The sequence below is a fragment of the Phyllopteryx taeniolatus genome, chromosome 6, assembly GCF_024500385.1.
Source record: "Phyllopteryx taeniolatus isolate TA_2022b chromosome 6, UOR_Ptae_1.2, whole genome shotgun sequence".
Taxonomy (NCBI): domain Eukaryota; kingdom Metazoa; phylum Chordata; class Actinopteri; order Syngnathiformes; family Syngnathidae; genus Phyllopteryx; species Phyllopteryx taeniolatus.
Window position 1 is genome coordinate 27,283,862 of NC_084507.1, and position 12,680 is coordinate 27,296,541.

At 41.1% G+C, this 12,680-nt stretch overlaps 1 protein-coding gene across 3 annotated transcripts; it reads right to left on the minus strand.

Annotated features, from left to right (window-relative positions):
* Window positions 1–114: 114 nt before the first annotated feature.
* Window positions 115–11,452, minus strand: cep85 (centrosomal protein 85). 3 transcript variants are annotated; one of them, XM_061776481.1, is made up of 15 exons: window positions 11,257–11,452; window positions 10,571–10,623; window positions 10,402–10,458; window positions 9,239–9,370; window positions 5,722–6,494; window positions 4,871–4,998; window positions 4,551–4,668; window positions 3,553–3,738; window positions 3,060–3,212; window positions 2,823–2,977; window positions 2,581–2,698; window positions 2,404–2,454; window positions 2,214–2,321; window positions 1,906–2,131; window positions 115–1,820 (listed from the first exon to the last, which is right to left on the minus strand). In XM_061776481.1, the coding sequence occupies exons 3-15, from the start codon at window positions 10,439–10,441 to the stop codon at window positions 1,657–1,659; spliced, it is 2,352 nt and encodes a 783-aa protein (XP_061632465.1). In that variant the 5' UTR covers window positions 10,442–10,458; window positions 10,571–10,623; window positions 11,257–11,452; the 3' UTR covers window positions 115–1,656. The 3 variants fall into 3 exon arrangements, with proteins under 3 accessions (XP_061632465.1, XP_061632464.1, XP_061632466.1); XM_061776480.1 differs by lacking the exon at window positions 10,571–10,623; XM_061776482.1 differs by lacking the exons at window positions 9,239–9,370; window positions 10,402–10,458; window positions 10,571–10,623; window positions 11,257–11,452 and adding an exon at window positions 6,901–7,167.
* Between the last annotated feature and the right edge of the window lie 1,228 nt (window positions 11,453–12,680).

Genomic DNA, 12,680 nt, shown 5'->3' on the forward strand with positions numbered 1-12,680 from the left:
AGGGAAGACGATTGACACTTTTCATGCTTTAAATATATATATTTTGTATGTACTACGTATTCCAATTTATTTTATTTTTTTTATAAAAGGACAATGCAACAAAATCAAACTGACCAAAATTGAACATCTTTATTTCTAAAATAGGGCATTACAAAGGACAAAACGTATGACCATATAAACAATTTTCCCTTTTGAAAAACTTGAGATGTTAAGGCATGCAGAGCCCGACTTTCCAAAGCTCAATTTTGTGCATGTTTAGGTTAAAAGGTCCCATGAAACGGCTTGTGTCCTGGACAATTATTGCATATTTGTGTCTGAAAAGTCCCTTTTCATTCCCTATGTGGTCTTCTTAAAATGGCTTTTTGTTTCATGACAGGGAAAACTTGTAGAAATCCATTCCATCCTGTAAATTAACTTTGGGGTGATCCAGCCAGCCCCATGCGCATCACGTAGGATTAAAAGATGTCCCTTCTAACATATCTGAACTAACATCCAATCAAACTTATAACATGTCAGATCACAATGTGGAAACAAAACAAAACACTTCATGGAACCTTTACACGTGGTTAATGTCAAGCGAATCAATACAGCAACATATTAGGAGGCCCGCAACATTTTCACACTCAGTCCAGACAAGAATAAATTAATACTGAAGGTTAATACTGTTTCTCACTCCTATATTTATCTAACGAGTCAGCCATTATCAACCTTAAAATGTACATGGGAACAGATATACATGGACTAATAATAACGCCACACGTCTAGCAGAGAGCGCTAACATCCTACATCATGTTACATTCAGAGTCAGGGAATGTATGGAAATTATCGTACCATTATCCTAGTGGCTGATGCTCGGGGGAGACATGTCATACTGGAAGAGCGAGCTGTGAGCAGCCTCCGATTGGTCTAAAATGAATGGCAATCGTAACCACACATGCGAAAGAAAGGCACCTGACGGTGTTCAGCGAGAGCCAGGTCTACAGCAGAGGTGGACGGAGGAGTTGGAGAGGGATTAGAGGGGGGGGGGGGGGGGGGGGGGGGAGACGCAAACATTCTGATGTTGCACGACTGCCTCGACCAGCTTTCTTTGGTAGTTTGAACAGACGAAGGCCCATTGGTGTAGAGTGCTGGTTTGGTACAAAGTCTTCTACCTCACAACATAGCAGATGTTTCACTTGTCACCATTTTAAATAATGGCATGATGGCAACATCTCTAGGACAAAACATATTTTCAGTTGATTGTCAACCGCTTTTTGGAATTTTCCCCTAAAGAGGGAAATCTAGAGTTAAATAAATTAGATTTTAGGGACTTTTACACACGCATTATCTATTCTATAGAGTGAAAAAAGGTTAAGACTGTTTGGTAAATGATAGTATATCACATTAAAATAATAATAAAAATATTCAAGGATCAAGTATTAGAGGTAAGTTATTTTCCGTTAGCCCTTGGACTGAAATGGCTGAACTGAACAGTAGGATGGGAAGACTGTGCTACAAACAGGCTCTAAAAGTGACATAGAGTCAGTCAAAAGAAGCCAAATCCTTTAGGCTTTCCATTCCAAGAAAATTAAAAACCCACTCCGCATCCAGACATTCAGTAACTAGGCTAGAAAGTCAAGCCCGATGTAGATGCCCCTGAGGTGAAACGGGTCAAAGCTATTGGGTGATGCAGTTATCACCCATGTCTTGTGCGTAGCGGTCCCGTATTACGTTACGTAACTCCTCCACATCACGACGGAGCTGTTGTGCTTCGACCAGCTTTTTGTGTAGCACCTCTGGACTTATCCAGTCCTCATCGTTCTCCGCCATTGGTATGGTTGCTTTAAAGAAAAACAGGACACATTATATAAATACTGTACTTCTAATCACCCACATAAGCAAGAAAGTCCTAATATTCAAGCTTACACGTGAGTCCTAGCAGCACGGAGAGGTTGGGGTCTTGTCCCTGAGCCCTTTGCGTCAAAATGCTGCACAGGGAGCGTAAGTCGCTGAGGCAGGAAGCGAGCTCCTTGAGGAGCCTCTGTGTCAGGTGAGCACCAGCTGGCTGCAGAGTCGAGGAGGCCTCATTCGTGCTCATCTGCTCCTCCAGGGTCAGGTTCTGCTCCATCAGGTCCTGGTTTTGGGAAGCGATCTGAAAGAAAGTGGTCAGGATGAGCTTTAGCCTACCACTGAATAGGTTTTCCAAAAGATTATTCGCAAAGCAACTATCGAACCTCTTTCATGGCTATGTGGAGCTCAGACATGTTCTGCTCTTTGGCCAATATATCTGCTCTAAGAGCTCGGGAAGTGTTCTCTTCCTGAGATATCTGCACCTCCAAGGCCTGCAGAGGGAAACAAAAATAAAGGTTAAAAGACAATGGTAACTAAGAAAATCATTTGGAAGGAAAACAAGTAGTCAATTACCTGGATCTGAGAACCAAGTTGCTCCATCATCCTATGTTGCTTCTCAATAACCTGCCAAGAAAATAGAGAGCTGTTGATGTTTAAGTCATATATCTTATATGGTAAATATTGGTTAAAAAAAATCAGTCCTTGTAATTGCAAGTTAATTTCTGGACTGTAGATGAAAACACAGCAGACCTTCTTAAGTTTTTGCTGCTCTTCTCTTAAAGTATTGTTCTCGCCTCTGAGCTTCTCAATGTCCAGAGAGGGCAGTCGGGCTCCATCTTCAAGGCCCTGTTGCACCCGCTGCTGCATACTAAGGGAGATGCATAAAAGTATTGTTTCTTTCCTTGGACATTTAGGGTAAAGAGCAGAATACACACAGAATACATACAGTATGTACCGTACTGTATGTACTGTATGTGTGCTTGCATTCATACTCAGTAATGGTGGTCAGCAGGTCTCTCTCCCTTCGCTTCTGCTCTTCCAGCTGTGCGTCCTTTTCTTGAAGTTGCGAGCGTGTCGCCTCTAAAGAGGCTTCCAGCTCTTTTACCTTATCTTGAAGCCGAGCTGCCTGCTGCTCGGCCTCTTGAAGCTACGGCAGAAACACATTTCTTATTTAACAAAGGTGGGGATAAATTCATGTTGCTTTCAGCTAAACCCTCAACTGCGCTCACCTCTTTGTTCTGGGTCTGGTAGTCCTCTAAGGTAGGCAGGTCAGCCAGATAGCGTTCCAGAGTCTCAATGCGCTCCTGATTCTTTCGTTTCAGCTCAGACTCCTTTTGACACTTTTTCTTCAGGTTGCTGATATGCTTGTCTCGACACTTAATCTACACAAACAGGCGAGAAAAATAAGTGTAAAAGTAAGAAGTAAGCCGAAAAGTACAAGGAGAGCCATTGTTGCTAGAAATGCTCTTGTTTGTAAAATGTCGGCATCACCTTTCAATCAACTTCCTCAATTATGTCAAGTGACAAGTGTACTGAGACTTATTGACAAAATGTGAGAATTATACACACTTGAAACAAATTGCAGCGGTGTAGTTGCTGTTTTCGAATGAAGCATCTGTGGTGATTTACTGTAGTATGTACTGATGGATGTTCTCTTTTCATAACTTTTTGTGGTTTACAAGCTTGCAAAACAGACATTAAGGAAGGAGGGTAAACACCAACCCTCTCTTCCTGTTTCTTCATCTCCTCTGTATGCCTCTCGCATGTCTCCTTCAGGCTGTCAGTCAGTCGGCGTGTCTCGGCCTCCACTCCGCCCAGCCTCCGCTCGGCCTCTGCCTTCTCCAGGGCGGCACAGTCTGTGCGCTCAGCAAATTGTGCCCTCAGGAACGCATTCTCCCTCTGAGCTTCCTGCAATATTTTCATGTGAGTCATCGTGAGGTCCTCACGGAAGCACAGCATGTGATAACAGGGATGGCAACGCAGGGCTTGCAGTGTGGTTTTGTTATAGGGCTGGTGTTCTAGTTACAGGGTTCGGCGATATGGTCTAAAACTCATATCATGGTATAAACGGCATTCCTTCACAGTAACAGTATATACAGTATTGCTTTATGAATTTAAAGTGTAAAAATTGTAATGAAAGTATTTCTGAATGGATTAAATAGTCCTTTGGCAAAACTAAATTGATTAGATATAAGACAACAATTAAAACAAAACATTCTATGATGCAAAGTAACAAATAACATTGCTGATATACATATTTAATATACTGTATATTAATATACGTTTGACCTCATACGCTCCTCGTGGCTGATTTATGCGGACACATACTGATTGATTTTGAGTTTTCAGACCTGCCGCGTGTGCTTACTGTGTAGCAGTTATATTATTTTCTCTGTAGACACGTAATTTACATGCTAATTTGCCGTTCATAGTGGGTTACCACTTGGCTGTAACGCGGTTCGAGCCAGACTTGGTTTAAAATTTACTGTGGCACTAAACCACGCTAGTGTCTCGCGATGCTACATTTTACGCTAAGTTAGCGGTTGTGTTTTCTTGCTGTGTGTATTGCACTTAGCTCGTAGTCCTCCTTTAGTGATAACTATAATTGTCAGGTGTAGCTTATTTGCCACCATGATTGGTCGGTGGAGTCAAACTCTATACCACAGGCCAAATTCATACTGATTATCGCATGTACCGCGCACCCCTAGTGACTTACTAACCTGTAGCCGTAACAAACATATATCCCCGAAGGGAGCGCCTCTGCCCAGGAATGCTCCGTGGACCTGCAGCTCACTTTCCCTCAGACGCTGCTCCAACTGAGTCATATGCTGCTTTTGTCTGCACAAACAACGTTATCCAATCATTAATAACACATTCAACTACAATCTGGGAGACATACAATAGTGCTTAAACTACTGTCCCACACCCACACGTTTTAAGTTTTGATTCAGATCAGAAATAAAGAGGATAAATTGCTACGTTCCAGGATTCTTAAAGCTATAAGGCAAAGGAGGGTAGTAAAACGAGTGGAAACACTTGCCGCTCTATTATAAGCTCCTTCTCCTTTAGCAGACCTTCACTGGCTTTCACCAGAGCGTCCCACTTGCCAGACTCCGGGTGCATGGCTGTGGGGTACAAAGACGGGTACTGGCCCACACCAGCACTCAACTGGGAAAGAGAGACATAAACGGGACAATCAGATTGACACATCATTTAACTGAGAACAGATTGTCATTTGCAATGCCGAAATGGCAATTGATTATACTAAATATGATACTTAAATACAACACTTAATATTATGATTATTATTATAATATCATCTTTTCCAACCGGAAGATGAATTCAACAGATTTTTGTTTTAATTACTATCAGTTGATCAGAATGATTTTGGGTTTAACTGTAAATACACACTGGAGATAAAAAATCTGAAGATTTACAAAACAACTCACTTTGAGGCTACAACACTACGAAAACAGAGTGAATTCTCAAAATCGATGTGCAATATGTGCCACGCTTTTCCCAAGGCTTTCCCTAACAATAAAATCATGGGGGGAAAATCATTCTAAGAAGGGATTTATTATTAAGTTAAATACGTGTCTCAATCAATTGGCAGACTAATTCCACTGCATTTTACTTATCCCATATCCTGCTTTTATATAGGCCAATAAGTCTGTATGCCTCCAGGCTTTGTGTACTCTAGCTCAACATTATTTTTCCAATGACGAGCTCGGTGTCTGTCCCCATTTCATGTTCCAAAAACAAGGGTGTTCCACTGGACAATTGTGATGACCCTTTATCACTCTGTCATTTCATGGAAACCACAACAACATTTGTTTTGACAGGTATGAAGCCTTGTATTATTAAGTGGGCCAATCTAGAATAAAAACATACCTGCATTTGTTCTACTTGCATGCGTATGCTGTCCATCTGTTGCTTATGTTGTTGCTGCTGCTGCCAGCCCAATATTTCACCACACCGGTCCTGGCGTAATGGATCGTACGCTTTGGTTCCCGTATGTTCCCTCAACAGAGCCTGTGTCTGTAGGCTAAGAGGGCTTGCATAAACGCCAGCAGGCTGGCTGGACCTGGGATTAGAGGGGTCGTTGGGGATGGAAACTCCGGGGATGGAAACTCCAGGCCTGGCCTCTGGAAGAACTTTATAGTTGTGCTCCACGCCTCCTCTGTAAGCCTCAGAGGCACAGTCAGAGTTCTCTCTAATCCCTGTAGTCTGTAATCGGAGTCTGACATCAGGACATAAGCTCCCCAAGAAGGCCGACTGGTTCATGGTCGGTTCCACGGCAGGCGTGTCAAACCTCTGGCCCTCATCCATCCGTGTGTGATCTGTGGGGAAAAGCGAGTGGTCCAGCCCATTAAGAAGGCTTCGATACCGGCTCAGGCAGTCTGACTTTGGCCCAGAGTGCTCGCTTCCCATAGCGGTCTGGGCATCCAGGTTGGGCGAGGATGCTGATTTGGAGAGACAGGAAGATTTGGAGGTGGAGCCACTGGATGTTCTGGAGGTGGAAGAAGATCTGGACTCTTCCTGGACGTTTGCCTGGGGCTTAGAGGCCAGGGCTCCGGCCGTGGATGGCATGACATGTGCCGTGGGTATCTGGATCTGACTTCGAATGGGCTGGAAAGAGGGACTGCTCCTGGAACTGCAGAAATCTGCAACCCAATTAAAAACGGGTAAAATTAGCAACACATTATCTGACTGTTCCATATACTGATGTACAGAAAAGGATCAGTGCAGAATACTGAGAGCACTACGGGCTATTTGCACTATTTTAGTAGACGACGCAGTCAGTGTCTGTGGGTGGCCTACTTTGTTGTTGAATAATCAACCATCTTCAAATGACATACAAAGCAACACAAACACCACTGTATATGGTTTGATCAAGCTTGTATTCAGTTTCATGTGCAAGGCCATCACAGTTACGCAAGAACCAAGGTACACCCTCTGATTACTCATGTACACACCCAATTTACACCATAAACCATTACCCAAAAATGCCTTCACCCAGATCTGCACATTATGCAAAATAAAATATTGCTAGATAGTAGCTCTACAAACCTCAGAGACCTGTTCAAGTCTCAAAAACAGCAGGTCATTACAAGGCAACAAGGACATTAGTTGCATTGTATCGCAGAGCCGAGCTGAGCGGCAGGACACTTTAAATCCAAAAAGACGTCTGAGGCTTGCATTTCTCAGCAACAGTGAATCACGCGAAGAACCCAAGCTGACAGCGACGCAGCGGGCAGGCCTTGTGCCCAAAAGAGTATTGTCCTCAGGCAGCCTGTGCCCAACACTGAGCAAAACACATCTAACCAGGCAAACACAGGAAAGGTTAGGGGTATTTATAGCGCACCGCTCAAGTTACAGAGTGATCTGTGGGTGACGCTTATTTAAGCACCTTTCCTCCTCCCACTCCCAATAATACATCACATGCGCACATCGACATTCAAAGCTCAAATGGGTTGTCTTGTTTAAACCGCAGCTTCCATAAACTACAAAATATATGCAAGCACTATAAAAGGTATAACAATAAAAGAGTGGAAAATAAAAGGGCACAAGTTTTCACCATTAAACTACCAGTGTAAAATAGGCCTCTAGGGTTCCTGATTCGTGACTGACTAGAACAAGTCTAAACTACTCTGTGAGATGTTTGCTCAGCACACATTCCTGCCTTTGTGAATTATGTAATATAATTACTTAGGTTTCAGTGTAAAACATACTATTTCCCTAAACTTAAGGCACCTACAATAAAAACAATAATTTAAAATAAAAAATAAAAAAGCTTTTGAAGAAAGATTGTTGTCATTCTAATCATGATACACACCGTTTTATTTGCAACAGGTCTTTACTGAAGTTAAATTTGGGCTTAATTGTCACGTTGCTAATCTTTGCTGTCCGTTTAAGTGGCATACAGGCTGAGCCAACACTACTATAGTGTTCAACTATTGTAACAAAACTAACTAAACAACCCCCAGACATCTGACAACAACGTCCAAAGCTCAGGCAAACCTGTGCAGACACATCACTTAAATTACATTGACACGTTTAATGAGGCGCTACGCCACCATTTGCTTTAAACAAGCTTCACTCATGCTGAGAATGTTGACATTTTATGAAGCCTGAGCTGAAGAGGTGTATCCAAAGTTAACGTTGGAATTGAGAACATTCAGTATTTTGAATCATCAATTAAAACTAGCTTCAACACACTACAGCGAGGTCTCTCAGGATGACCCTAAAATGGACTATAACCTTTACTGGAGAACTAAATTTGACCTCTAAACTTCTGGAAAAATATCATCAGGTCATCAGCAGGTTTCAACAGATATACAGAGATACCGGAAGAGTCACAGAAAGGCAGAGAAGTGGAGATCCTTGTAAAGTTTTTTAAAAAAAAGAAAAAAAATGGGAATTTCACCATTCAGCTTCTTGTTAGAGAACAGCAAGTTGTGCAAGAAGGACCGAAACATTGAGCAGTTGGACATGGGCATTAAAATGTTTGGAGAAGGTTAAATTAAGTTAATCTGTAATGGTCATAGTTCATTTTATATTGATCCTGAACTTTCACCCGAAAGCCGAATATCCCTAACTTTTTGTGTTTTTAAGATAAAAAAGTAATTGCTATGTGTACGTATTCAGCCTGGTTAGCAAGCTGGTCTGCTAGTTTCTAGCATCTTCCAACCTCTTTGTGTTTTCCTGCTCTTGTCCATTTTCCTCAGCCTGAAAAGCTTTAGTCCTATTTGATTCGATCGGTTTTAAGAGCTGGACTGAACTTTGATTCACGTTGCAGGTCAAAGTGCCCAATTCTGATTTAGTGCCCATTTTCTATCTGTTAATGTGCATTTTCAAGAGACTTCTGCACCAGACTGCCATACACACACACACACGCCACATACAAACAGACGTGACATTGGTTAGCAAGAACACAAACGTAAACAAACATTATATAAAACATTACACACTGTTTAGTTGACCTGGACTGACATTGAAAGGCGTCTGTCTCTGTTTTTATCCGCATTTGAAAGAGGCCTGATTTTTATCTGAAGACTTCTAATGCAGTGGGGTTTTTTTCTGTTAAGCTGCTATGACCCATATTCAAACTGTGCCATGTGGGAGTAAAAAAAAGGGAACATTGGAATTGTGTCACTTGAATCATGTAGTTTAAATCCAGCCCTAACAAGATATTAGTAATATGCTTGTACCGCGACCCTATGATCCTAAAGCATAACACATTAATACTCTACTTTCACCTTCCGTTGCTTACTTGCTGCGGTCTTCACAGTTGTGACTGCAGATAGCGGAAGTGAAGGTAACTACAGGAAGTGGTCTGACCTAACAGTGGAATAAGGCCTCTTTTGCAAAATACACATCCACAGAGGAAAATATAAGCAAAAGTTACCTTCTGTGCTGTCAGACGCTGACGTGCCAAGACCCGTGTCCCCACTGTCCGACGTTCCAGGCCGGCGGCCAAGGCGACTCTGGAACTTTTCTGACATGTCCGGCGTTTGCCACTCCATGTCAGCAAACCGGGCTGTATGCATATTTATGAAACAGGACCAAGACATTAGAACAGTAGTTCTCAAAGTGTCACGTGATACCCCCTAGTGGTACGTGAAAGAATCACTGAATTAAATGTACAAATTGCGCATGTTAATGACTTGACAGTGCATTTGTTAAGTACAGTTCAGTTGTATTCAACTTTTAAGTAAAATACATCTGCATTCAATCTTTTGAACTGTTTATTTTTAGACATTTATTTAAGGAAAGTGGCCATCTTTATGGATATTTTTTGTGTTATTTAAGTCGGGTTTTTCGGGCAAGTGACACTGTTTGAAACCAAGGTAATTTTGTCTCGTCGACTTGGAGAACCCACGGAACTTCGGGCCCATACCAGCTTAGTGGTGGGTATTTTCAAATGAAACTGAGCCAATCGAAGAAGGAGTTCCCTAAATAGCAAATGAAAGAGCCAAGGAGATAAATTGAGAAATACGTAATATTATTCTCTCATTTGAAGCTGTTTTTGACCAGATTTTCTACAGGTGGTATCACACAAAAACGTTCCTCAATTATTATTATTTTTTCAACAAAAACATCTCAATTTTCTAAAACCCATCATCCAATTTTCTAAATCCTTAGTACTTTGTACTCAGATTGGAGTGGCCATTCCAGCCAGACTCAGCATTTTGAAACAGCAATTTTGGGAATCACATTGCAATATATTTTTGTCATGTTGCTATGTATTTAGGTGCAATTATGATTTAACTTTTGCATAATAATATATTTTAATTGCATCCTTATTTAAGTACGTACTTTTTTTTATTTGATTATGTTCAAGCATAGTGATCATGTTCAATATTACAGTGGCTTACAATAATGTTACATATACAGCTGCCTCGTTTTGATGAACATTTCACCCTATTCTGCAGATGTATTTTAATCTTGATCATTATCGTGGTACTTGGGAGACCCGAGTATTTTTTGGGGTGGTACGTGGTGTATACATGTTTGACAACCAAGCTCAATCAACAACATACAGGAGACTATAAAAAGTTCCAAACCTACCAGATGGTTTGGATTCAATGTATCTCTGTGAGGTTGTCATTCCATACACGGCGTCACCTGAAATAATGAGGGAATTTTTCACATTGGGGGAAGAAAAAAAAAAAAGACATTGGCGTCTTATCACAGTTTACAGTGACAAAATCCATGTCCAACATTCAACACTGTTTACCCTCAAGTGAACGTCACAGCTGCTTTGGCTCTCAACATGACCCGATGACTCCCCTCCAAGGGACAGCAACGAAAATAACAACACGAACAAGATGTACCGTTACACAATCGGTTTCCAAAACACTGACGCCCCCAAAAGACTTCAGGGAGAGCACATATTAATGCCTCACGTCCCTAATGAACAGACGCAGTCAGCGATCTCATTCCATTAACCTAATCCTCTTTACTCGAGTCTAGCTAGTTAATTCATAAACCAAACGTGTGCCTAACTCGAAAAGAAAGAGAAAAAAATGCACTAAAGACAGGCCAACCCACAACCACACGTTTACCTGAGTTACCATTTTCGACATTCTAACAAGGAAGAGTTATGGCTGAGTAAAATTACGACAATGCTAGAATATGTATGTTGCTTGATTCCGACAAGGTAGCAATTGTGTACCAATAACACACAATGAATTGTGATGCGCTGCGTGGTTAACAATTTAATCTCGTTAATCCATGACGAATCTGTTTCCGTCCAACAAGCTATGGCTAACACGCTATAGCTAGCTAAACCGACGCTCGTCCAGCTGCTCCTCGCGTTTGTTAACATTACCGCTAAAAATGTTTGCTTATTTTTATTTCTTTTATCGTACACATGTTGGCTCGCGGCGACGCCGCCAAGCATCATCATATAGTTCCGTTTACCTTTCGCTCCTCATAGATGGAATATGTTCTAAATCTCGGTTTCGGGGTCGACAGCCGAATCAGAGGCATCCGCTGCAGAGGCAGTTGTTCCGCCGCCGCTGAGCCAAACTGCATCGCGCCGCGGATGACACACAAAAGCAGACAAGGCGAGGAGGAGCGCTTGTTTCGTGTCACAGCGTCGGCCGCTCAAGATCTTGTCCCTCTTGGTTTATTCGTTCGAACGCTACTTAAAACCACAGACAAGTAAAGAGTTGCCAACATTACGCCGGTGCGTACTGTGCTGCTGTTCATAAAAGCAGTTCACCCAAATACGGATATAAAACATAGAACCAACCTTTGTGAAATTAAAATCACAAAATTTACCCCACATCAAGGCACATATGGATGTACTTGTTTTGATCACACGCTAATATTATCGATTCCGAAATTAACGCGCATGATGTGACAAGTTTGAGATATGTATTGTAATATTATTGTTTTGGCAAATCTTTTTCTAACAAAATAAGTAAGGAACCAATCTTGTCTTTGTGGGTTTTTTTTATTACAAAACAAGAAAGAAAAGTCTTTGCAAAGAGAGGAAAAGGTACAGGTCTTACGAGTTGTCACCCTATTATTAATCACATAAAAAAGGAAAATTACTAAACATTATTACATCCTAACTACCTAAAGGTTAACACTAAATAATCAAAACATTAAAAGTTAATCCAAAATAATATTACTGTATATGTATTAACAAAAAAACAATTAATTAATAGTTAAAATATGTCAATAAATAATAGTTAATTAACAAAAACAGCCCTACAGTCATCTAGAAATTCACAACTCATGTTTAAGAAAATCCTTCATAAGCGGGTTGTAAGTCAGTCATACAAAAAAGTTAGACTGAGGAATATGAATCATGGTCATATTTAAGTCGTCATTGTCATCCAAGCAGTCAAATGTAATGGAAGGCTACTTCACTTTTCGGAGGGCTTCCATTAATTTTCACACGTGAAGCCTCAAGAATGGTCAAGGGTAGTGTTAACAAAACTAGAAAAGCAATAACTTAAGAGTTTCATATTATAACATCAATTTGCCCACTCCAATGAGAAGAAATAGTGAGTATAATACAACCCCAATTCCAATGAAGTTGGGACGTTGTGTTAAACATATATCAAAACAGAATACAATGATTTGCAAATCATGTTCAACCTATATTTAATTGAATACACTACAACGACAAGATATTTAATGTTCAAATTGATCAACTTGATTGTTTTTAGCAAATAATCATTAACTTAGAATTTTCTGGCTGCAACACGTTCCAAAAAAGATGGGACAGGTGGCAAAAAAGACTGAGAAAGTTGAGGAATGCTCATCAAACATCTGTTTGGAACATCCCACAGGTGAACAGGCGAATTGGGAGCAGGTGGTTGCCATGATTG